The following is a 26,521-nucleotide window of genomic DNA, read 5'->3' on the forward strand; positions in this document are numbered from 1 at the left end:
ATCCCCACAAACCCCAAAATGCTATGAGGTAGAGATGAGGCACTAACAACCACTGACCTGCATGACATCTGCAACTAATGGGGGACCAGGCAGATCTGAAAACAAAACACTAAAATAGTAAAGAGATAAAAACTGGAAATTACAGTGAACCAATCTAAAGAAAGCACATGAAACTGAAAAAAAAAGCACATTTACCCAATCCAACAGCAAATACATACAGTCTACAATAAGCTTGAAATGGGGTAAAATAATCTAGCCCCTATCTATGAATTCTCGTAACAGAACCACCAAACTTCCTTTCTAGGACCAGGCCCCACCCTGAGGAGGAAGTCCTGGGAAAGGATTCAAAACTCCAGCAGTAGCCAACCCCCTCAAAAAAAGAAAGAAAGAAAATAAAGAAAGAGAAGGTACAAAGTGGGAAAAGGAACAGAGCAAAAATAATCTCAGAAAACAAAAGGCCTTATTTTTAAACACTAACACAAAAACCACTGAAGGGAGGGGTCTGTGCTGGTAGAAAAGCTATCTTAAATATCAATTCCTTTTATTTATTTTTTATTTTTTATTTTTTTAAAGATTTTGTTTATGTATTTGACAGACAGAGATCACAAGCAGGCAGAGAGGCAGGCAGAGAGAGAGAGAGGAAGGGAAGCAGGCTCTCTGCTGAGCAGAGAGCCCGACGCGGGGCTCGATCCCAGGACCCTGGGATCATGACCTGAGCCGAAGGCAGAGGCTTAACCCTCTGAGCCACCCAGGCGCCCCTCAATTCCTTTTAAAAGTAAAGAAAACTAATACCACATAAAAATGATCAACAGAAAAGAATCAAGGTCCAATCTCATACAAAGTTTTAGAAGAGAATAAGAACCAGAATAACATCTCTACAATGAAACCACTCTACAACAAATATGCTCAGAAAACAGATCAAAACTGAACACCTACTAATTTAAAACAAGCCAAAAAATATATGCATGATATGAAAGAACGTGTTAAATGAGTTAAAAGCCTGGTGAAGTTACGGAAGAACAACTAAATCAGATATTAGAAATATTGGGGCACCTGGGTGGTTTAAAGCCTCTGCCTTCAGCTCAGGTCATGATCCCAGGGTCTTGGGATCGAGGCCCACATCAGGCTCTCTGCTTGGCCAGGAGCCTGCTTCCCTTCCTCTCTCTCTGCCTGTCTCTCTGCCTACTTGTGGTCTCTGTCTGCCAAATAAATAAATAAAATCTTTGGGGAAAAAAAAAAAGAAATTAGAAATATTTGGGGCCACCTGCTGGCTCAGTCAGTGGAGACTGTGTCTCTTGATTTCAGGGTTTTAAATTCAAGCCAAATGTTGGGTATAGAGATTATTTAAAAATAAAATGTAATTTAAGAAAGAAATTAGAAATATTCAGAGTTAAAATGAAAACTCAAGAAAGAATTAGAAATAAAAGGAAAAATACTTCAGAAATGAATAGGAAATAAAATGGAACATGAGAAAAACAAACAGAACAAATAATGGCCTATAAAAACTGGAGAGACAAGAAAACCTTAAAGTTTTTAATTTTAAAAAAGTAATAAAAAGGATCCAAGATTAAGTGACAAATATTGGAGTTAGACAATGAAAATCCAACTTACATGTAAGAGTGACTCTGAAGAAGAAAGCTCAAACAAGGAGACAGAATACTGAAAACTGATTTCAAAAAGTCACTGAAATTTTAAAAAAAATTGAAACTACATACTGAAAGAGCATACTAAAGGCATTTCTCGTCTAAAAGAAACCTATTTATACTTAATGACATAAATCAGTTAAACACAAAAGCGTGAAAGAAGAAATACCATGCAAACATTAAGCAAAAGAAGGCTGCAGTAGCTACACAGCAAGGTATAACTATCTTACAGGTACACCACTGCTGTGTGACGAAAGGATAATCTGAGCCAACTGTATCCTTTTAAATTTTCATTAAGTAGTCTCATTAACAAAAATAAAAACAGGTAAAATTTATCTTAATAATGAATGCATCTTTCTCCTCTTCAGAACTCCATGGAAATCGTAGTAACTTATCTCACCTTCCCTTAACAATTTAAAAATGGTGTGATAAATTAAAACAAACCTGTACATCTGGATAATTTGAGTTAAATATAAGTTTCAACTGCCTATCAATATCCTAGTTCCAGTTTTCTATTTTCTAAGGATGGCAGAGATTCCTCACAGGAATGCTGTAGTTCTATCACTGAAATTTTATTTCACAAACTTAATATGTTTTTAAAGAATAATATGTATCATAATTTTATCTGAAATATACTATGTCAAGATCAAGGGGGAGAAAACTTCCTCCATATATTTAGTCACTTTCATGCCCTATCTTTTATAATCCTTTACATCCCAACTTTAATAGTGAAAATGGGCACAACATGACCACCAATATAAGTACCTATAATTTAATTACTTGTTTAGCAACAGAGAAATATTTAAATTATCTATCAATTCTCTTTTGCCTCTTCTCCCTGTATCTGGGCTGATCAGGAATTCAAACGGAGGTCATAGAATACAATAAAGCTTACTGATGAGTATTAGTGAAAACCTGTAATTTTAGCTTCCTAAGGACAATTTTTTTTTTCTAAGAAAGATCAGAAGTTTATATTAAGACAAGTAGGTCAATAGTATGATACAACTATTGCTAATTAAACTAAAACTACCAAGTTACTTACACAGGTATTTCTAAGAATAACAAAGTTTAAATAGAAATCTATATTCATCTAGTCAGTGATTTTTTTCCTTATAAAAGAACATAAAGAGTAAAAATGTTCAAAACATTTTTAGAACTTGTCTTTCAGATTTAAGCTGAGAATACTGTCACATTCTTATGATTTATCCAGAGTGCAGGAATTCCACCATAAGGTGGAATCTTTTAGGAAAAAATTGAGTAACATCTCTAACTGTAACATACCATTCTTATTCAAATGCAAATAATAAGATGAAATGGTTTTTGAATTGCTGTGGTAACCAAAGAGGACTGAACATAAAATCAAAAAATCTCAAAAACGGAAGAGACTTCAGAGTCATTTAAACTATTCCTCATCGGCCCATTCAATGCTTAAATCCCAGCTATAGATTTCCAAGTGGTTGTCCAGCCTTTGCACAAACCACTCAAGTAATGGCAAACTCATTACTTTCCAAGGCAATCAATTTCAGTTCTGGATGGTTTGAAATGCTAGAAAGTACTACCTATCTAGTACCTGCATATATTTCCTTGGAACCTCCACACACTAGCTTAAGTTATACTCCTATGGCTCCTGTATTTGGGGAATTTAAACATATATAGGAACATGGGAAGAAAAGGAGAGAGGTAAAGAAATGAAAAAAGATACTGTATAAATAATATAGGACAAATTGGGGGCATATGCTTGATTTTTTTTTTTCATTTTCTTCATTCTCCCCGTTCATTGCTAAATATAGGAAACATTATCTCACAGAATTATATCAAACCAAAGACTGTTCTTCGTGTGCCAATGATAAATTAAGGACATACTGTGTTCCCACCACTGTGGTAACCAACACAAGGACTACAAATGCACATCAGGTAAAGTTACTAATTACTGGAAGGTTATAATTAACAGACATGCACAACGGTAAATAACAATATGTGGTAGTAAATAATTAGGCACAACCTATATTTTGAAGGTTTATTAAAGTATGGCTTTAACTGGGTTTTAAAGAATGGGAAGGGTTTGGTTTGAAAAAAGGAATATTCAGAAGATACTTCCAACAACAGACAACCGCACAACCAAAACAAACAGCAAGAACTCACTGCCAGAATAATTCAACAGGAACAGCTGGCTCTATACAGCAAAGAGATCTATTGTCAAGCATCTGGAGGAAGGTCAAAGACACAGGATGAAGTCAGATGGCAGAGGTGTGTGATTACCAATTTAAGGAAAATAAAACTTTTATGATTCTCAGAGGAGAACCAATACAAATTTCTTAGAAGAGAAGTCAAATGACCAAAACAGTGTTCCAGAAAGATTATTCTGAATGTGGTATGTAAAAGTGATGGAGAGGGGTCAGTGACAGGAAGATCAGGAATAAGCTAAAGCCATGGACATGGTAGGAGAAATGAGAATGGAAAGCAACAGAAGCAACAAAAGAATTAAGAACTGATGGCATAATGAGGCACACAAAAGAAAGAGGTAAGAACCACAGGACACCACAAGCTTTTAAGATTAACTTGAACAATGGCATAACTAAGAAGCCAGTATGGACCACCAGATAATTAAATTTTAAGTGTGTCAAGTTGCAGATTAGTGGCATCTATTAATCTTACATTTACAAAGGCTACATATTAATAACTTAAATCATTTTTTCCTCTTTCCATATGAAACATTAAGAGGTTTTATTGATACTGCTAAAGAGCAACAGTTAATTTTGATATTCTATTCTTTCTTTTCTTTAAAGATTTTATTTACTCGTTTGACAGAGAAAGAGAGATAGAGAGAGAGGGAACACAAGCAGGGGAAGCAGGAGAGGGAGAAGCAGGCTTCCTGCTGAGCAGGAAGCCCGATGTGGGGCCAATCCCAGGACCCTGGGATCACGACCTGAGCCAAGGCAGACACCCAACTGACTGAGCCACCCAGGCACGCCCGATATTCTATTCTTAATTTTACTCAAATGCATAATGTTATCTGGCAAATAGAAAAAAAAATCCATGCCCCGTCATATCTATTCCTTTCTGTTAACTTCTATCATTACATTAATATCCAGCTTTCTCTGTTTCGTAGTGAAGTATTTTTCATAAAGCAATGAGTTTTAATTACTTCACACGAATTACTGAATATACAAAGATGAACAGATATGTAAAGCCATGTTGAAATTCCAGTGCTATGGAACCAACCAGATTGACTAACTCCAGCCTCAAAGAATATACAATTAAAATGGGTGCTAGGGCAAACTATCAATTACTTCATGCCAAGGATATTCAAGGTTTCTTAAGATCGGTAAGTCCACAAACAGCAAAGGTCTCTAAATAGGCAATCTAAAAAAGAACTGAAATTCACTGTAGAAGCCACTATTGGACAGACAGGGGAAACCATCTGCACAAAAAAATAACTGAATCCATGAGGGTAAGTGAGTTCTCCTATGTAGAGAGACTAAAGAACAACAGGGGTAAAGACTAAACTAGAAAATCTCCACTAGGGGGAAAAAGCAAGAAAAGAAATAGTAAAAACAAAACAAAATAAAACAGAGACTAAATAAACCAAATAGAAGACCTGGTGAGTAACTTTAGCTTCTTTCACAAAGAAAAACCTTCAAGAAGGCCGGGATGGTGTCAAGTGAAGCAGGAAGACCAAGGAGGAGGAGGAGAAGAGTTGGATTTGGCCATCAGGGGTAACTAGTATTCTTTATGAGTGCAAACTCAGCAGAATGATGGGAACAGAAAAGAGTTAACTCAGCAGAAGTAAGGTAAAGAAATGAAATAGTGGGTAAAGATCTTGTTCAAGAAATTCAACCGCTAAAGGGAGACAAGAGCTAGTCACTAGACTAGAGACTGGCACACTGTGAGTACTTAGTAAGTGTTCAGTGGCTGAATAAGCAAACAAATGAATAAATACAGCAGAGTCAAGAGCTATTTGTTGAGGGAAAGATGGTATTAGGAAGACTTTTTTTTTAATGGCAGAAGCATGTGAGTAATGCATTTCAAAGAAGAAGAAAGAATTTAAATGTGCCTCCAAATGAATATAATTTCTTTAATTAGGTGGGAAAGCAGGAAGGAAAGCTGCAGATGAAAATAAAGGCAGAGATACTAGCAGCCACCCCCTTCCATTCTGCCCCTAAACAAGAGAACAAAACGCTGAAGTCAAAGCAGGGTTTGGGGGGAATGGGAAGAAAGCAAACTTCTATTCTTTTGTTTTAACAGAAAGTAAGAATGTGAGAAGAGTTGGGTCTAAAGACCTTTCCTTCTAGCCAAAATATAGTCAAAGCTAAAGTAAAAATGGTAAAGATATTAACAGAGGGAGTAAAAATGCCTATAAAATGTTGCAGGCAAGTTCACTAAGGATAAATCATAGGCCTGTGGAAATTGGGCAGTTTCAAATGTAAAATTCCCCACGATATATTTTATAATGAATAAATCTCAGTTGTGTGGCCTTGGTGTTCCCAAGAAAATACTAACTACCACATCCAATAAATGACACTAGTCAGTAGTAAACAAAGAACCTGTGAAAGAAGATTACTAAAAGATTTATAGTTAGTAAAGTATTAAAAATGGTCCAAAAGTTATCAAGATAAATACCAAAAACATGGAGTATACTTTGCAATAGGGACAAAATCTCACTAAGATGTTTTATTAGATGGCACAATTTACAAGACTCTGCACAAAGTAAGCTAAGAAACTTGAAGACACAAGTAATATTCCTCTGCAGTAAAAATAAGGTATTTTTCATTTTAACTCCTTCAGTACAGACAATGAAAACTGAATTATTAAAAATTTTTAAATAATGGAGAAAAATGGTACTCAATACTTGGGGTTAATGAACCAGTACAAAATAAAAAAAAATTTTAGTTTTTATATAAGTACAAAGTGATCCTTACTAAAAATTTCAGAAAAGTGCCTGAGAGTAAGCCTAAGACAAAAGATTTTTTTTTCCGTGTTCCAGATACACTGATTATGCACCACACCTAATGCTCCATGCAATATGTGCCCTCCTTAATACGCACCACCAGGCCAAAAGACATTTAATCTAACCATGAACCACATTTAAAAAAAGATTTTTGGTTAAAATGTAAGGTGAGTAACTCTGTTTCCATGATAATAAAAATCAAAGTAAGTTCTGATAAATTTTCTTTGAAAAATAAGCATAAAGCAATTCTAACCCAATTGTGATATGGCAGATGCCCTGAAACTTGATTCACACACTCAAAACATGTATACAAATAATTGATATAAATATGGCGTATATATGTCAGTTGATAAGAAGCTCTGCGGCAAAACTTAAGTAGTTACATTTTATGGAGACACACAAAAGAAGAATATTTTTATTTAACAGCTGGGTTCAGAGATTAAATCATGTTTCCACATTAGCTATTAAAGATCTAAAAATATATAAAACTACCCAAAACTAAGTATCATCTTTGCAAATTAAAAACATGATTTTCATGAACTGTTGGTGTTGGTGGTAAGGGAAGACATAGGGTAGAAGTTTATGCAGTAAAATACTTTCCTTTGGCAAATAAATGCCTCCTGAGCTTTTTTTTTTTAAATATCCAAGAAATTCTTACAAAATGTCATATGAATAAGAACACTAAATTACACTGTGATCGTCACTCTTCCTAATCTGAATGAAGAGTCAGAGTTAATAAGAACAAGCTCCAAGAAATAAAAATCTCAATGTACAGCAACCTATGTGTACAGACATCAGTGTAGTGGTTGCCCCTAGAGAACCTGATTATAAATTGGCACAACGAAATTTTCTAGGATGATAAAAATGCTCTGTGTATCTTCATTGGGGTGTTGGTGACACAGTACAGACATTTGCCAAAACACATAAAACTCACATCTGTAAATTTTGGTCTCTGTAATTACACTTTGATTTTTTTTAAGTAAAAAATAAAATGCGCAGGTATAAATAGAGTTGGATTATATCAAACATACCTACCATGACAGGGAAAAGGATATGTTTAAATCTGAGTAACAGGCAACTCAATAGACAACTGATATGTTTACTGAATCATCTCAAAATGCCTTAACATCCAATATTACTAAAAATGAATTAATTCTATTTCACAAACATCCTCAAAAAGTAATTAATAGTCAATACCACATAATGAATCAATCTGTTTATTAACTCAGTAGTACACTTAGTTACCAATTCATCACAGATTTACTAGGAAGCCACATTGCTTAAGATTAGAAAGATACTCAAGGCAGCAATATTTAAGGTTTTAAACAATGAATAAATGGACTAATATTACTAATAACTGGTAAGCTAACATCGGGTATTTAAAATGTGCCATGTACTGTTTTAAATGCTTTCCCCACATTAACTTATTCTATCTTCACAGCAATGCATAGAAGAAGACATTCTTACTATTCCCATTTCATAAATGAAGAAACTGAGGTACCCTGAGATTAAGTATCCTGCCAGGAGTACCTAGGTCTTACTCTGGCTGTCTGACCATCTAAAGACAACTTTGTAAATCACTTTGTTCTACTGCGTTTTTACAATCAGTTGCCTTGAAATTTTCTAGGTTAAAATAAAGGTTGTACTTTATAGAATGGAACCTTGGGGCCTTCACCAATTACTTACTCATTTATATTGCATATCAGTCCCAGAGTGATTTTTTAAAGAACAACTTTGGCTTTGCTTGCAAGTACTTACAAGGCCCATCATAAAAATACTGGATGGCTTACTCATCTGTCTGTGTGATTAAGTTTCTTCACACTTTTTTCCTATACTTTTTTTAAAAATAAAACTTCATTGTCTATTCATTTAATTTTTAAGTGAGCGCATCCTAACCTTATTTCTCATCACAGAACACTGAAAGGAGGAGCTCTGTGGTATATAGTCATACAGAGCACCCTCTGGTGATAATTACTCATCAAAAGTCTTGCATTCCAAAATAGTAATTCTTATTTCAAAAAGATGACAGCTGGAACCATATAAATGATGTTCGAATACAATTTCGAAGACTGTATATTACTTAACAGTTGTTTTCTAAAGCCTGCCATTTTTAATAATTCAGTATCTTGCTGTGTAACTATTACCTATTCTGCAGAAAACCAGTGATTCCAGCTGCAGCCCTCTGACTGGGAAACTCTGCTCTCAGGTATAAGGAAAAAAACAGCTGCCCACCTCAAATAAACCTTTATTCAATTCCTTTTAACAGGCTAGCTCAGAAAAATATTATTTCTGGAAAACTGAATTGTCCAAGGATTTCATGTTTTGTCCTTAGGGGAAATGAACCATTAAAAAGGCAATACACCTTGGGTCTTGAATGTGTTGTACCTCCATAAGCCATTACAAACACCAAGTTACATTTTCAAGCTACACTGTATCACATTTTCTTGAAGACAACTTAAACAACATTATGAAATCTGTTACCACAGTTACTATAGAGATATTATCAAGAACAGAGCCTTATATGCAATGTTCAAAAAGCTCTACTTCCTTGATAAAACAAGTAAATTTTCTCCTCAAGGATTAGGAAAATACATAAAGTGCCATATTTCCTTTTATGTCCTAGCCAGCAAAATCCTCAAAAACTTATTTAAGAGTGAACTAAAATAGCTATGCTTGACTTTATAGCCTGAAGATCTCTTGGCTATTTTTTTCAAGTATTTCTGAGTTTTTTTTTTTTTATTTAAATCTTGACTCTATCTAGAATTTACTTTGGCATAAATGTATCTTTAACACAGAAGTTTTACTTTCTTTATCCAAATCTTTATTTATTTATGACCCACTCCCCCCAACATTATATTCTATTCTTTCACCCTTACTTCACCCTATGCACGCCAATTTCTGTGTTCTTTGGGTAACACCCAAATTTCATATGCGGCACCTGCCATTTCAATATAATCCATTTCAATGTTAGATGCAAGAAGGGTTAAAGACTTTAAATTCATTTTAAATGTTGTAAATAATCTCTCAATAAGGAAATGTTTACCTGTATCTGTTCTGGCGTCCATTGGTCTAGGTTGACTGACTTGACCCTGGATATATGAACCCCAAGATTTCTATGGATTCCAGCACATCTGATGCAAATAAATACACCAATATTCCAGGAAGCCCATCGAGGACCTAATCAAGGAGAAAAAAACAAAGATAAATATTAAAAACTAAAGTAAATATTATGGCAGCTTTTAAGCAGCATTCTGATTTTTTACACAATTATAATGGAGCCTTACAGAATTTCAAATGGCACCAACAGCAAGCTTATAAATCAACCTTCAAAAACTTAAATGAATTTACTAATTTTGCTTTTCTAGAAACTTTCCCAAACCTATCTAAGAATTTAAAACTAATTTATGTGAACAGTGTTTTCACTTGGCATTTTTGAACCAGGAACAGTAATATGCAACAGTAAAAAGTTCTTCATTAAATGTGTAAGGTGTTCCTTAAAAGATTACCAACAAATATAAATCATAGAGTTTTTAATGAAATGAAGACATTAGTAAGAAACACACAACCAACCTAAAAGAAAAATGTACAAAAAGATATGAATGGGTAATTCAAAGAAGAAATGTATAACCAATAAACATAAAAAACATGTACGAGCTCACTAGTAGGGGAAAAGCCCTTTAAAACTACAATAATCTCCATTTTAGATTCAACACATTGGAAAAGAAATTTTTTAATCAACTAAATGTTAGGAAGACTGAGAAACAGTTAAAGTCTGTCTCAAGAAGCCTTATAACAACATGAATAAATCCCAACTATAACCCTGAATTAAGAAAAGTTATAGATAAACTATGGTGTGGTATAAAATGTTAGTTCTTTGGATCATTGTTTAAAAATTCTGAAAAACATGGTAGAGAAACTCACATAAAGATAAAAGACTACAAAGCCTTAGCTGTACTATTCTTTATGTCTTTGAATGTATTTTCTTAATAATTTTAAATATCCTTTTTTAAATTTAAATTCCATTAGCCAACATATAGTACATCATTAGTTTTTGATGTAGTGTTCAAAGATTCACCAGTTGAGTATAACACCCAGTGCTCATCACATCGCATGCCCTGCCTAATGCCTATTTCCCAGCTACTCCATCTCTCCACCCATCTCCCTTTCCATAACTCTGTTTCCTGGAGTCAAGAGTCTCCCATGGTTTGTCTCCCTTTCTGATTTCCTCCCATCCAGTCTTCCCTCACTTTCTATGATCCTCTGCACTATTCCTTATATTCCACACATGAGTGAAACCATAAAAAACATGTATGAGAGTAATTGTCTTCCACTGATTGACTTGTTTCACTTAGCATAATTCCCTCCAGTTCCAACCATGTCGATGTAAATACTAGGTATTCATCCTTTCTGATAGCTGAGTAATATTCCATTGTATATATGAACCACATCTTCTTTATCCATTCGTCTACTGAAGGGCATCTCAGCTCCTTCCACAACTTGGCTATTGTGGACACTGCTGCTATGAACACTGGGGTGCAGGTGCTCCTTCTTTTCACTACATCTGTATCTTTGGGGTAAACACCCAGTAATGCAATTATTGGCTTGTAAGGTAGCTGTATTTTTAACTTCTTGAGGAACCTCCATACTGTTTTCCAGACTGGCTATACCAGCTTGCATTCCTACTAACAGTGTAAGAGGGTTCCCCTTTCTCCGCATCTTCACCAACATCTGTTGTTCCCTGTCTCGTGAATTTTAGCCATTCTAACTGATGGAAGGTGATATCTCATTGTGGTTTTGATTTGTATTTCCCTGACGGCAAATGACGTGGAGCATTTTTTCATGTGTCTGTTGACCATTTGGATGTCTCCTTTGGCAAAGTGTCGGTTCATGTCTTCTGCCCATTTCCTGACTGGATTATTTGTTTTTTGGGTGGTGAGTTTGATTAAGTTGTTTATAGACCTTGGATAACAGCCCTTTATCTGATATGTCATTTGCAAATATCTTTTCCCATTGCATAGGTTGCCTTTTAGTTTTGTTGACTGTGTCCTTTGCCATGCAGAAGCCTTTTATCTTAAATCCCAACAGTTCATTTTTGCTTTAGTTTCCCTTGCCTTTAGAGATGTATCTGTAAGAAGCTGCTGTGGCCAAGGTCAAAGAGGTTGCTGCCTGTGATCTTTAGGAGTTTTGATGGATTCCTGTCTCACATTTAGGTCTTTCATTCATTTTAAGTTTATCTTTGTGTATGGTATAAGAGAATGGTCCAGTTTCATTCTTCTAAATGTGTCTGTCCAATTTTCCCAGCACAATTTAGTGGAGAGACTGTCTTCTTTCTATTGGATAGTCTTTCCTGCTTTGTTGAAGATAAGCTGACCACAGAGTGAAGGGTCTATTTCTGGGCTCTCTATTCTGTCCCACCGATCTATCTGTTTGTTTTTGAGCTAGTACCACGCTGTCTTGATGATCGCAGCTTTGTAATATAGCTTGAAGTCAGGCATTGTGATAGCCCCAGCTTTGGTTTTCTTTTTCAACATTCCCCTGGCTATTCGGGGTCTTTTCCAGTTCCACACAAATTTTAGGACTGCTTGTTCCACCTCTGTGAAAAATGTAATTTTAAATATTCTTATGATTATTTTCATATATTGCTTGTATAATCAAAGTAAAATTGGAAAAATAAACATAATATCTGATAATTATGTCAACTATTCAGAAGCTTATACCTAATGGACTTTTATAAATCACCTGATTATGAAAACAAAAACTTACATAGTATGGGATATCAATAAAAACCAAGCTTTTTAAAACATTTATTAGACTTCTATTTTAAGTACATCCTTTTTATCTCAAGGAGAGATTTAATCTACAAAATAACACTGAAGCCAGTAATTACAATGCAGTAAAACCAAACACATTCCTCTCCAAAATTCTTTAGGAAGTAGTTCATGCATATACAATTTATACCAAAATATGCTGCTTTTAAGTTTGAGAAATGACACCTATAAACTGACAAACATCTGGGACATGTTCTATTTAATGATTGCGACCAGCATAGAAATGATTTAGAGACCAAAAGACCTGTATTGTCAAACAACTCTGACCTCAATGAACTGCATGAATTACCCTGCACTAATAACAAACTGAGCAACAAGGTTCTCATATTTTAAGTGGACTCAGGATTGGCTGCCTCATTACTTAGGTGAGTCTTGTACAGAAAATACTTTGATAGTTTTAGAGCACTACTTAAGTACAAGTTATTGTCATCTTATGAAATTCTGAATATCAAAATACAGTATGTTCCTACTTTAGAACTAAAGTTTTTACACTGATCTGCAAAACAACTGTATCTTAAAACTTTCCTCAGAAACAATTCCCAAAAGGGTGGTGAATCCAAAGTTTGATGGGAAGAGATTTTCAACACTCTCCAAGTGTGGCTTCATTTCTGTTCTTAAAATAGAATGATTCCCCTCAGAGCATGTTAGACACACAGCTAAATACAAATGGAAACTTTTCTCTACAGCACAATTTTCTGATGCACCAAATGTTATGACTAAATGAATTAATTAGAGAGCATCATTTGTGGGGTGCCTGGGTGGCTCAGTCAGTGGAGCATCTAACTCTTGATTTCAGCTTGGGTCATGGTCTTGGAGTGAAGGGATTAAACTTGCATCAGGCTCCGCACTCAGCATAGAGTCTGCTTGTTGCTCTCCCTTGGCTCTCCTTCTCTCACTCCCTCAAATAACTAATAAATAAAATCTTAAAAAAAAAAAAAGCAAGAAAGCATCATTTGCACAATGCAACAGTAAACGGTCCATGCAGATAAAAAGTTGTAGCACCAAATAGAGTGGTGCATTTTTACCATAACCAAAGATAATAAAGGGATCAAATGTATAAAAGCAATATACAAGAATAATACTAGCAGTAATAAAAACATGGACATTACGATTTAACAAAAAGCTAGATATAATAAGTGATGTTCAGATTTTACACAGCTTTACACACTGCTATCACTTATGGGAAATGTTAGCCCCAATTGTTTTTTTACCAATTGAAATAATAATGCAAATTTGTCAACGCATCTTTCTTTGGAATAGCTATCACCTCTTAACCACTATAGTTAGGGAACTTCAAAAATAAACTTTTAAAAGCGTAACCAGAATTACAATTGGGTTATCCACTCTATAAAATTAGCCTTGTAAAATTTACCTAAAATTGATAAAATAATAGCTGCTCAACATGGTAGTCATTCAAGTATTGGTATGAAATCCTCATTTTTATTCACTAAACTACTGGTAAATATTTACCAACTCTGTGCTAAGTAAATGCTATTAAAACACCACAAACACAAAGGTAAAAACCAAAGTTCCCAGACTCTGAAGGCCAAGACCAATATAAATATGTATAGCCATTTTAAAAACAATTTGGTGAAATCTAGTTAAGTTCTAGATGAATAAACCCTTCCATCAGGCAATCTATTCATACACACACACACAGATTGACCAATTTATATATGTAATATGACATATCTAGGTACACATACACACTCACATATAACATACCTTACAGCAGTTATTTTAAATGGCAATCACAACTCATTAATTTAATCTCTACAAGTATTTATCTTTAAAAGAGAAAGAAAAAAGATAATGATACATCACACAAGGGGCAAAAATAGTTTTATTGAACTCTTTTTAAAAAATCAGTAATGTAAGGGGTGCCTAGGTGGCACAGTCAGTTGAGTGGCCTACTCTTGTTTTGTGCTCTAGTGCTTATCTCAGGGTCATGAGATCAAGTTCCACATATCAGGCTCCGAGCTCAACAAGGAGTCTGCTTGGGACTATCGCTGCCCTCTACCCCCACACGAGCACACTCATGCACACACTTGCTTTCTCTCTAAAATAAATAAATAAATCTTTTAAAAAATCAGTAATATACATATGTATGTATATAGATGTATGTACACACAAAAATCAAGGCATGCTGTAAAATGCTTTTTCTCTGGGTCCTGGTCAACTATGGCTGAAAAATACTACAAAGAAACTCATACTTGTATTTAAGAAGCATGTACCAGAGTATTTATAGCAGCATGGATTCCTAAAGTGACCGGAAATAACTTAAATTTTCACTAATATGATTACCTCACCATACAATGTGAAAATGAATAATCTGCATTTATCAACAGGCAAAAAATCTTAATTATAACATGGAGTAAACAATTTTAGCATAAGCTGATCTATATTACTATATATGCCCTTTCCTGCCTTCTTGCCTTTGCATATGTTGCTGTCTCTGCACCAAATGTTTCTTCCTTAGGTCTTCATATGCCTGGCTTACTTTGTTGTACTGGCCTCAGTTCACATGCTACCTACTCACAGAGGACTCCCATGACTGCTCTAGGCTAGAGCTGCCTCCCCCAGTTACTTTCCATCATTTATATATGATACTTCCAGCAATCTGTTCTGAAGTTCACACAAAAATCTAAGGTAACAAATAGATACAAAAAGGTAAATTGCTGGAGGGTTTAATTATTTTAGAGCTAAATCTCAAACTAAGAAAAATTAAAGAAAGAAAGCAGACAAAGATCAGTATCTCTCAAACGCTAATGAGCATATGTAACCCTAGGGATATTAGAGATTCTCATTCTGTAGCCCTTCAGAGGCACCTGAGATCCTGCATTCCTAACAAGCAACCAATGACGTCCATGTTGCCATCTATAAAGCACATTTAAAACAGCGAGATTCTAAATTATTCTTTTTTTTTAATATTTTATTTTTTTATTTGACAGACTGAGATCACAAGTAGGCAGAGAAGCAGGCAGAGAGAGAGGGGAAGCAGGCTCCCTGCTGAGCAGAGCACCTGATGCAGGGCTTGATCCCAGCACTGGGATCAGGACCTGAGCCGAAGGCAGAGGCTTTAACCCGCTGAGCCACCCAGGCACCCCTAAATTATTTTTGACAAGGTCTTCAATTCAAACATTCAGCATACTTCTTGACCTGTTTTCATTATTCTTACTGAGTATACGACTCAAATTGTGAAAATTTATTTTAATATACTTGGAATCAAATATGCTGAGGAAAAAAATCCAGAGTTTATTTAGAATTCAAATATTGGGTTGTTTGAATGACCCATATCACTACCTCACTTAAAAGCAACATGAATAAGTGAGCATTAACTAAACTAGTAGTAGTTATCTCATCATCACAATCACACCAAAACAAAGCTCTAGTAACAAAAGAAAAGATGTTATTTGGTCTCACTGATATTAGCACCTTGACTGATATCCTTCATTGCCAAATACTTAGAGAACACTAACAATCCAAACATGTCACCTTAAAGGATTAATAAATGTGGCAACAATAAGAATGGGAATGGACAAATATGAGAACCACCAGGAAGAACTGACAGGAGTTAGTGAATGGCAAACAGTGATAAAGGAGAAGGTAGAGACCAAGATGCCTGTAAGTTCTATTTAAATTGATTTAAATCTATTCTAAATCAATTTAAATAGATATTAAATCTATTTAAAACCATAAAGGTACTTGTAGACTCAAAAATTTTGCAGGTAATCTGTTGAATGCTTTAAATGACAGAGACACACGGAGATGAAAATGTCCATCAAACAATTAGAAATACAGGACTTAAGTTCAAACTAGAGATACAAACCTGAGCGCCCTCAAGATGGCAGTTATAGCCACAAGAAAAAAAGGCAAAAGAAGCAGAATAAAAAATAATAATAATAAAAAATAAAAAAGAAGCAGAATAAAAACTCTTAGGGAGAAAATGAAAAGTAATACAAAAACAGAGGCCATGGTCTTAAAGAAAATACAGTCAACAATGTTAAAAACTTCAGAGACATCAAGAATGGAATTAGGAGAGAATATCTGGATATGTTAACTAAAAGGTCATAGGTAACCTCATGGAGATTAGGCATGAGAGAGGGAGGGAATTCATTCATTCTGAATTCCATTACCAGATTAGTAGGCAAGGAGAGGAAAAAGAAAGGAGATTCACCCACTCTGAATTCATTATCAGATTAAACTTTCACCATTTCAGTCTCCATCTCCAAGCTTTTAACATTTTTCTGTTTTCCTCTACTTTGCTTTCATGACCATTTATAACCTTGATCCTTCTTAAATCAACTTTATTTTGCAGTACTCCAACTTACATACTCAGGGAGCCAATCAGAAAACTCACTGCTTTTCCCTGAATACAACTCAATTATCTTGTCTTGAACCTTTCCTTCATACCATTTCCCTTGCCTATATTGCCAACTTATGACCATACAGATCCTACCTCATTTTCAAGGCCTAACTAGAGTCCCATATTATCCAGAAAGCCTTTCCTTATGACTCCATCCCTCCATTCTCATTTAGTATAAATGTCTACAGCCCATGACAGCTTGTTTCACACAATATGTATGTTCCAATAGGTACTTGATATTTTTTCATTTGTAATTTAGTTTTATCTAGTAAGTAAGTGGTAAATTTCTCACTAGCCAGGCTCTATATGGCCTTCCACATCACTTACATTAAGTAAACAGGCTTACAGTCAAGGTATATAGGGAGCATAATAAAAAAAAAAATCTGCTAAGTCTGATGACTTGGTCAAATATACAGGTTCTTTGTTTGATACCTGAAGCAATTTATATACTATTTTAAAAAATGGAAACAAAAGCAATTTACTGTGAGGCAGAACTATTGTTTTAAATATCCATTTAGCCATTCTGCCTCTTAATAATAACAGCCCCTAAGTTTTAGCTAAAAATATGGCTGTCCAGCTAGAGACTAAAGTTCTCAGCCTCCACTGCAGATGTGGCCACATGACCAAGTTCTGACCAGTGGAATATGAGGTGAAATGATGTTTAGGCATTAACCAAATTAGGACTATATCTCACTTGCCTCTTCCCCTTTCCCATTAGCCACAGCACAGTAAGAAATGAGCCCGCTTGGGGTGCCTGTGTGGCCTTTGCCTTCAGCTTGGGTCGTGGTCTCAGGGTTCTGGGATTGAGCCCCGCATCGGGCAGGGAGCCTACTTCTCCCTCCCCCTCTGCGTGCCTCTCTGCCTACTTGTGATATCTCTCCCTCTCAAATAAATAAATATAACCTTAAAAAAAAAAATGAGCCCGATGTCTTGGTCTCAGATATTAAAAGCCCCATGCTGAAGATGACACAACTACTCTGTCCACAGTGGACAGTTCATCTCCAGACTAATGTGATGGAAAAATAAATTTATATCCTGTTTAAGCTATAGTATTTGGGGGTCTTTTTGTTACAGCATCTAAGCCTGTAATCTACCTAATTCAATGTGAATTATATTTGATTGTTGGTGGCAGGAAGTAAAATGTGCCAGAGATTTAATCCTTTATTTCAGAGCCAAAATTCTAAGAGGTATTAAAGAATAATAAAGCACAGTTTCATCAGATCTTAGTTTTCCAGATTCAATTTAAATCACCAAATATGTATTAAGTGTCTGTTTTTACGAAGGTATTAGATGAAGAAGACAAAATACAGGTTTTCTGCCTTCAAGGAATTGTACTCTAGAATGTCATACAATGGTTACAGCATAAGTACAAATGATGGGGGAACACAGAAGAGGAAAAGATGAATGTTGGGCAGGGATATTAGTACAAGCTTTGTAGGGACAGTGGCATTTGAGATGATTACCGAAAGATAAGTCCAGTTATAACAGGTAAAGTCTAGACAAAGTACTGTTAGGGGCAATTTAATGTTAAAACCTGTTTCACTATTAGGACCTGCTTAGCCAAAGCGACTCCATATTGCCTGGGTTGCCATACTGTTGTTTACATCCATGGACTTAATTCCGGGAATACACGCCCCAGCAGTTCCCAGTATCGGTTCCAGGTGTCAATTCCAGGAATAAACAACCTAACAAGCCGAGACAGGTGGCAACATCCAATCAGCTAAAAGCCACATACCTTGAGGTCTGCGGTTATGCCCTATAAAACTAGTCTGTAAGATCGGGCTGGGGTCGCTCTCATCCGAGGCCCTGACCGGTCAGTCTGTTTTCTGATGCCTGGTGTGAAAATAAAGCTTTGTTTAACCTTCACTTTGTATCAGTCTCACTCCTTTGATCACAGACCCCATCTGTACATTCTAGGTAAAATGAACCGTATCTCTCCCTTCTAACCTTGAAGAGTTTCCACTACGCTGTAAGCCTATAGCCAAGAAATTAATTAATTAGTTAATTAATTAATTAAAATAATAATAATTAAGCATCTAATTATTGTTAGGTTTCTTTTATATAAATACAAATTTGAATTTGAGTTGTGATATATATGCACCTAAATACCAAGTACCAAGTGGCTAACAACCTTCAAACAGAGATGAAAGACAGTTTTAAGATATGGAAACTGTAGAAAGTTGAAAATGAGGTTTATGAAACTATAAGTTATTACATATCTAAACAATTTTAAAATATATCTAAACAATGAACAAGAATTTCACTGAGAACTGAATATACTTATCTTGTAGCTTTCATACCACTTGAGAAATAAGATGAGAAGAAATTTCTCTTAAGTTTCTGATTACCATGACAGACTAACAGAAAAGCTACTTTGAATTTTTTTGTAAATAGAAAATAAAGAGACAAGGAGCAGAATATAACACTAACTGCTAACTGTCATTTCTTTTTAAGACTTAGTTCTTCTATAAAGCCTTTGCCAATTCCCCCAAAACTTTTGTAACCTTTATCACAATGACCTACAGTTAACTGTTTTAGCTAAGTTTTCTGAAAAAAACAGTGATCTCTTTGAGAACAGGATCATTTTATTGATCTCTGTATACTCTCTATTCATTGTAACATCTGGTATAAAAACGTAGGCGGTCTCTAGTTTACAAATGATAGCTAAGACCTTAAGCCACCTGAGTTCTGCTACCAAAACTGCTGGGAGGTAATTTTAGAGGAAACCACTGCCCTACTGAATATGCAAGCCATCATTCATCATATTTCCAGATACAATGTCTGGAATGTAATCCTAATAAATATGTGAGGTAGGTAGTATTATCACACCATTTTCAGGACTAAGAAACTTAAAGTCAAATGCTAGAAAGGGAGAGAGAAAAAGCCAAGACTATACCACAGGTTGATCCCAAAATTCAACTGTGGAAACTGCACATCTCCTACTATAATAATTCCAACCTTTCAAACAAAATTCCTTTGCACTGGCTATTTTACTTTATTCTCTCAGCTTTTTGACATGCCAAGTCACTTACTGTTGAAGCCAATAATAAAGATTTAAAGATGCAAATAATCTCTTCAACTCTCCAAAAGTATCAATGCTACTCACAAGATTTCAAGTTCACTTTATTTCTTTCCCCATAATACCAAAGATTAGAGGCAGTAGAACTGGATTTGGTTTAATTTGTTGGAGAAGGAAATTGTAAAGGATAGAGAATTTTGATCAAGGTGGAAGAGAGGAGAACAAGGGCAAAATCAACTAAAACTTAAAGAGTATTTTCATATGACAGCATCACAGCAGTGGATGCCTAGGGAAAGGGACACACCATAAAGCAATAAAAGATCCTAAAGAGAACAGCCTGTATGAAAATACTGTCCACAATCAGGCATGAAACAAGGAAGAAGCCCTCTCTCTTTTCCTATTCCAAAACCCTTTGTTCTTTACCCGAGCCTTTCACTGCTCATGGTCAGCTTATAGATTTACGTTCATTTGTAGATCAGCAAGAGAACCAACAAAGAACTCCTGAAAACATGTTTTCTACATTGTAAACAACCAAACTACAAACTTGCAATGTGTGGTAGGGGGAGGGGAATCATTGAAAATAAGCATGAGGAGGGGTCGTTTGGGAATGATGGGTATGTTCTAAAATCTAACTATGGTGATAGTTGCAAAATTTTGTTAATACATTAAAAAAATCATTGTATTACACACTTAAATGAATTTTACAGTATATAAGTTATATCTCAATAAGGCTGTGCTTAAAAAAATCTGCATACATTTCTTTAAATGTATGATCTCATGGGTCAATGGGAGTCTGCTTGAGATTCTCTCCCTCCTCCCCTCCCTGCACACACCTGTTCTCTCACTTAAATAAATAAATCTTTAAAAAAAAAGACTTCAGAATTAAAAAGTTTAAAGTTCCACATGTAGTATTTCAACAACATTCTATTGCCAAACCATTTCTTCCAGCAAACATATACAACAGAATGTTTCATTTTTTTAAATATTAAGTATTTTAACATACAAGGTTTTACTAAAAAGGAAATACAATGTTCTTTTTTTTTTTTTTTTAACCTGAAAGTAACTAACATGCTTTGGTATGGCCTAGTCACCTATGGCTGACCTACCTCAAATTCATGTTTTCCTATTAAGTAGAATCAGTGATGCTAAAAGATGACATGAAGGGACTACATTTGATAATCAGGGTTTCCAAGTGACTTTACAAGCTTTAAAGAGTCACTACAATGCTGATTAGAAGAGTCATGCTATTTTAATCAATCACTTCCTGGAAGCTGGTATATAAAACATTAATAGAAGCCAAATGATTATAATTACTAAAAAAATTAGCTCACAAAAATTTCCTTAAAACTTCTCCATTCAGAAAGATAATTTAAGTTGCAGAATTTAAATAATTCCCTCAAAAAAGTTTTTTTTCTCTTTTAAGTCTGTTAGACTCAGAATAGCAACACATGTATTTAACCAACAAATATTTACTGAGTGCTTGCTATTTCAAGGTACTACTGTATCTTATACTGTACTTTGCATAGGGACTCTGGAGATCCAGTGATAAATAAAACAGATTAAACTCCTGCCCTCATGGAGCTTAAATTTCAATGGAAAGCTGTATAAAAACATGTAAAAGTAATAGTGAGTTAACAACAGAGAATATTATGGAGAAAAATAAAGGAAAAATGGATAAGGAGAACAGATGGAAAGGAGGAAGGGAGACGTAATTGTTATTTGGTCAGGAAAAGCTGTATTTCACCAGAGATCTGAAGAAGGTAGGGGAACAAACTATGCAGCTATGTGGGCAAGAGGAATTAAGGCAAAAGCAACAATAAGCACAATGGACCTGCGGGAAGTGGATGTGCCTTCATCAGGTTTAAGGTATACCTTAAGAAATGTTTAAGGCATATTTAAGCAATACCGATGAGGTTTTGTTTGTTTTTTAAAGGGTCTGTGAAGGGCTACTTTTGCATCCTTACATCAAATACAGTAATAAAACATTTGCTATGAAATACTTGTAAATGGTTGTTGCTCAAACTATTTGTATTCCCTAAAAATAAATCAGCATAATCAGTACATATACAGACTCCCAGCATTTTAATTCAGTGCCCAGCACATGCTTATTACGTATGAAAGAAAGACAAGAGAGAAAATAAAACTAAGTAAGAAAAATAACTCTAAGATACCTGCAAAGAATATCTGGGGCATGCACTGCTATTCTCCCAGGCATGGGAAGGGGTTATAAGGCAAAAACCAAAAGCAATCTACCATACTCTCTCCAAACCTCAAAGTCTAACTGCAGGAAATAGAGCAGGCAAATATATTCAGAGAGACTTATGTCCATTATCTTAAGAAAGCACACTGTGTTAGGGCCCCTGGGTGGCTTAGTCCGTTAAAAGTCTGCCTTTCATTTTTTTCCATCCCTACCCCTCAAATCCCCCATTCTGTCTCTCAAATTCCGCATATCAGGGAGATCATATGATAACTGTCTTTTTCTGATTGACCTCATTCAGCATAATACTCTCTAGTTCCAAGGGAGACAAACCATAAGAGACTCTTAATCTCACAAAACAAACTGAGGGTTGCTGGGGGGAGCGGGGTATGGAGAGGGGGATGGGGTTATGGACATCGGGGAGGGTATGTGCTATGGTGAGTGCTGCGAAGTGTGTAAGCCTGATGATTCACAGACCTGTACCCCTGGGGCAAATATTACATTATATGTTAATAAAATACTTAATTAAAATTTCTTTAAAAATAATAAAGCAATAGATGTACAATGTGGAAAAAAAAACAACAACTGAGGGTTGCTGTGGGGAAAAGGGTATGGAGAAGGTGGTTGGGTTACGGACATTGGGGAGGGTATGTGCTATGGTGAGTGCTGTGAAGTGTGTAAGCCTGACGATTCACTGACCTGTACCCCTGAGACATTATACATTAATAAAAATAATTTTAAAAAGAAAAAAAAAAGTCTGCCTTTCACTCAGGCCATGATCCCAGAATCCTGGGATCAGGTCCCATGTCAGGCTCCCTGCTCAGTGGGGTGCCTGCTTCTCTCTTCCTCTCTGTCCCTTCCCCTGCCCATGCACACGCGTGTGCTCTCTCTCAAATAAATGTTTTTTAAAGTAGACTGTGCTTACAAATGCTCTGACATCAATCTAAAAGTCTGCTTATTTACATGACATCATCTTTCATTCATATTTGTTGAACCTGACAAATCAAAAATTTATTCCTGACATTATTGGGACAACTGGTGAAATCTGAGTAAGGTCTACAGATTAGGAAATAGTATCATATCAATTATGATTTCCCATTTTGATAATTGTACTGTGGTTATATAAGAAGGTCCTTATTTTTAGAAGATAAACACTACACATTTAGGGGTATGGGAGCATAGCTAAGAGTCCAACAAAAAGGAAGTGTGTGTATGCATGTGTGTGTATCTCTATATACATGGAAGAAAACAAACGTGGTAAAATGTTAACATTTGAAGACTAGGAGATGGTGGGGGAGAGTATTCTATTAACAGCCTCCTTCATCTTCTTCTTTTTTTTTTTTTTTTGAAAGATTTTATTTATTTATTTGACAGAGAGAGATCAGTAAGCGCAGATAGGCAGGCACAGAGAAACAGAGAAGCAGGCTCCTTGCTTGCGGAGCAGAGAGCCCAATGCGGGGCTCGATCCCAGGACCCTGAGATCATGACCTGAGCCGAAGGCAGAGGCTTAACCCACTGAGCCACCCAGGCGACACCCTCCTTCATCTTATTATATGCTTTCATTTGTAGAAATGAATAATAAATGAAAAAAATACTTATGTATAATCATTCAACAGACAACTATAATAAAAAGTAAAAAAAAAATTATCCCTGCACTCACACTTCTCTGAACATCAGTTTCTTCATCTGAAAATTAAAATGCCATCTTCCTTATTCAAATGACCACTATGAACATTGAAAGACAAAATCCATATGAAAGCACTCTATATCTACAAATCATTTTTTGTAAGACTAACATGTCCTTTTCTTTGTATTACACACTTTCTCTTGCTAATTTCATCTACTACTATTAGACAAAAATCTATACTTCCTATTCCACTGATTATGATATATAATAATTTTTAAAAAGAAATAAAACATTAAAGTTACAAATTAATTATGAAACTTCTCAAAATCAGGAACACAAAGTTTTTTTTTTTAAATTTAGAACATGTGGTATATTTCTAGCACTGATCTTTTCTCTAAGCATCAGATTTTTAATAACCAACTTGGATACCACAGCATCACCAGTTATACATGTCCAAGACGGAATTCACTTCTCCACTTCGCCCCTCTCTCTCGTCCTCCTCTGTCTCTCTCTCTCTCACACACACACACACACACACACACACACAGTTCTTCCTGATTCCTCCAACTCAGTTGATAACAACACTATCTACTAATGACTTAAGGTGAAAAATAAAGAAGTCGTTCTTACTCCTCTTTCATCGTCCATAACCAATCAAGCAAACACTCTAATCATTTTATTTTTTACTAATCATTTTATCTTTTAATTTTTTTCAAATCCATGACTTTAATATCATTCCAGCTGGGCCTGTGCCCCAGTTCAGGATCTTATCAGCTAGAGTCGCAGATTACTACCATGTCCTCTGAAAAAACCTCCTGGATCCAAAAATCACTTTTTAGATTTATAACCCATCAGATAAAGTTTAATTCCCCTAAGCAACTTACAAGGACCATCATGGTCAACTACACCTACTTTAGCCCAAGTTCTAGTAATACTGAAATATTTTTAAGATTTCTCCTGACCACTTAAGAGGAATTATTACATTTTAGATTTTATTTTCTTGTTTTGTTAATTTGTCTGTTTCTTAAGTTTCTAGCAGTACAATTTTTTTTTTTTTGCAAACCTCAAAAATATTTGTGTACATAATCCACAGCTAGGACAAAAAGGAAATTTGCTAACTCTGAGCCTTGTGAGAAGAATACTACTAGAAAAATGGATCATAGTTATAAGAAATACAAGAACAGTAACGGCTTACGGGCAAAAAGTGAATGAGGCACTGGGAATCAACTGAGACTCAAGAATTTCCTTGCAAGACTGAAGTAAGACTAAATATATTAATATACCCAGTTACCACTGAACAAAGAAATTCTTTAAGCTGAAATAGAAGACTTATATTTATTTACCCTAATACCAATGACCAAGAAAATATTTAAAATATTGGAAAGAGGGCACCTGGGTGGCTCAGTCAGTTAAGCATCTGCCTTCAGCCCAGGTTATGATCCCAGGGTTCTGGGATTGAGCCCTGCATTGGGCTCGCTGCTCAGCATGAGGCCTGCTTCTCCCTCACCCCAGCTCCGGGCTTGTGCTCCCTCTCTCCCTCTCTCTCTCCCAAATAAATAAATAAAATCTTAAAGAAAGAATTATTGGAAAGAGAGCTTGTGTGGAGGAGGGAACAAGAATAAAATAGTCTGTTTTCATTTTTTTAACAAAACCTGTTCTGAGAAAATCAGCAAGTGACAAAGTCACATAACTTTTTCTTTCCCAATCAAAAGCAATAAAATAGATACATTAAACTTAAAAATTGACTTTTTGAAGCTCTTCTGATAAAGACAACTAAGAAAAGAATCAACAACAAAATATGTCTCCCCACGATATTAAAGAAAAAAAAGTCTTAGTTCTATTTAAATGGTATAATCAGAAACAAAGTCACCTAAAAATACAACTTGAAAATGTGTTCGATTTATACGTTTTTAATATTAGGTTTTAAATGTCTATTTTCAGGGCTCCTGGGTGGCTCAGGCGGTTAAGCATCTGCCTTTGACTCAGGTCATGATCCCAGGGTCCTGGGATTGAGTCCCGTGTCAGACTCTGCTCACTGGGGCTTCTGTTTCTCCCTCTGCCTCTTCCCCCTCACTCATGTTCTCTCCCTCAAATAAATAAATAAAACCTTTTTAAAAATGTCTATTTTCTAGCCTTTCTAAAGGCAAGAAACAAAGATCTCCCAAAGGTACATCATAACATAAATGCTTAAAACTACAGATGAACTGAAAAATCTTAGAAGCAGTTAGGGGGAAGTAATGCATAACGTACAAAGAAACAAACAGAATGATGACGATTTTCTCATCAGAAATAATGCTACAAAAGAAAAAAAGAAATAATGCTACCTAGAAGACAGTGAAACATCTTCAAAGTACTGAAAGTGAAATTTTGTACACTGAGAACTATTTACTTGCTAAAATATCTTTCAAAAACAATGGTGACATAAAGAGGACAGAAATCAATGAAACAGAAAACAGGAAAACAACAAAGAAGGTCAATGAAAATAAAAGGTGATTATTTGAGAATATCAATAAAACTGACAAACCTTTAGCACAACTGATTAAGAAAAAGAGATAAAACACAAATGACCAACATCAGGAATGAGATAAGTGGCATCATTCTAAAGATTCTAAAGACACTAAAAAAATAATAAGGGAATATTATGGACAATTTTATGCTAATAACTTCACTGATACTTTCAAAGACCCAAATGAGCTCTTTCCACAAGGAAAAGATAATCAAACAGACTTTCTATTAAACAAATTGGATCTGTAGTTAAAAACCTTCCATCAAAACCCAGGTGGTTTCACTAGGGAAATCTACCAATTAAGGAATGATACAAATTCTACACACACTCTTCAGGAAACTGGGGGGGGGGGGGGGATGGGGGGGTAATTCCCAATTCATTCTAGAG

At 35.3% G+C, this 26,521-nt stretch overlaps 1 protein-coding gene across 3 annotated transcripts in view; it reads right to left on the reverse strand.

Annotated features, from left to right (window-relative positions):
• Positions 1-26,521, reverse strand: part of SMAP1 (small ArfGAP 1) — a 185,645-nt gene that overhangs the window by 131,436 nt on the left and 27,688 nt on the right. For 2 of the 3 annotated variants that reach the window (XM_032864421.1, XM_032864422.1), the window contains exon 2: positions 9,635-9,768. In XM_032864421.1, the coding sequence (XP_032720312.1) occupies positions 9,635-9,768 (134 nt within the window). Of the gene's footprint in view, positions 1-9,634; positions 9,769-26,521 lie in introns of those variants that run through there. The other variant, XM_032864423.1, reaches the window with a different exon arrangement.

The sequence above is a fragment of the Lontra canadensis genome, unplaced genomic scaffold (assembly GCF_010015895.1).
Source record: "Lontra canadensis isolate GAN:19392208 unplaced genomic scaffold, GSC_riverotter_1.0 scaffold27, whole genome shotgun sequence".
In the NCBI taxonomy this organism is placed as follows: Eukaryota; Metazoa; Chordata; class Mammalia; order Carnivora; family Mustelidae; genus Lontra; species Lontra canadensis.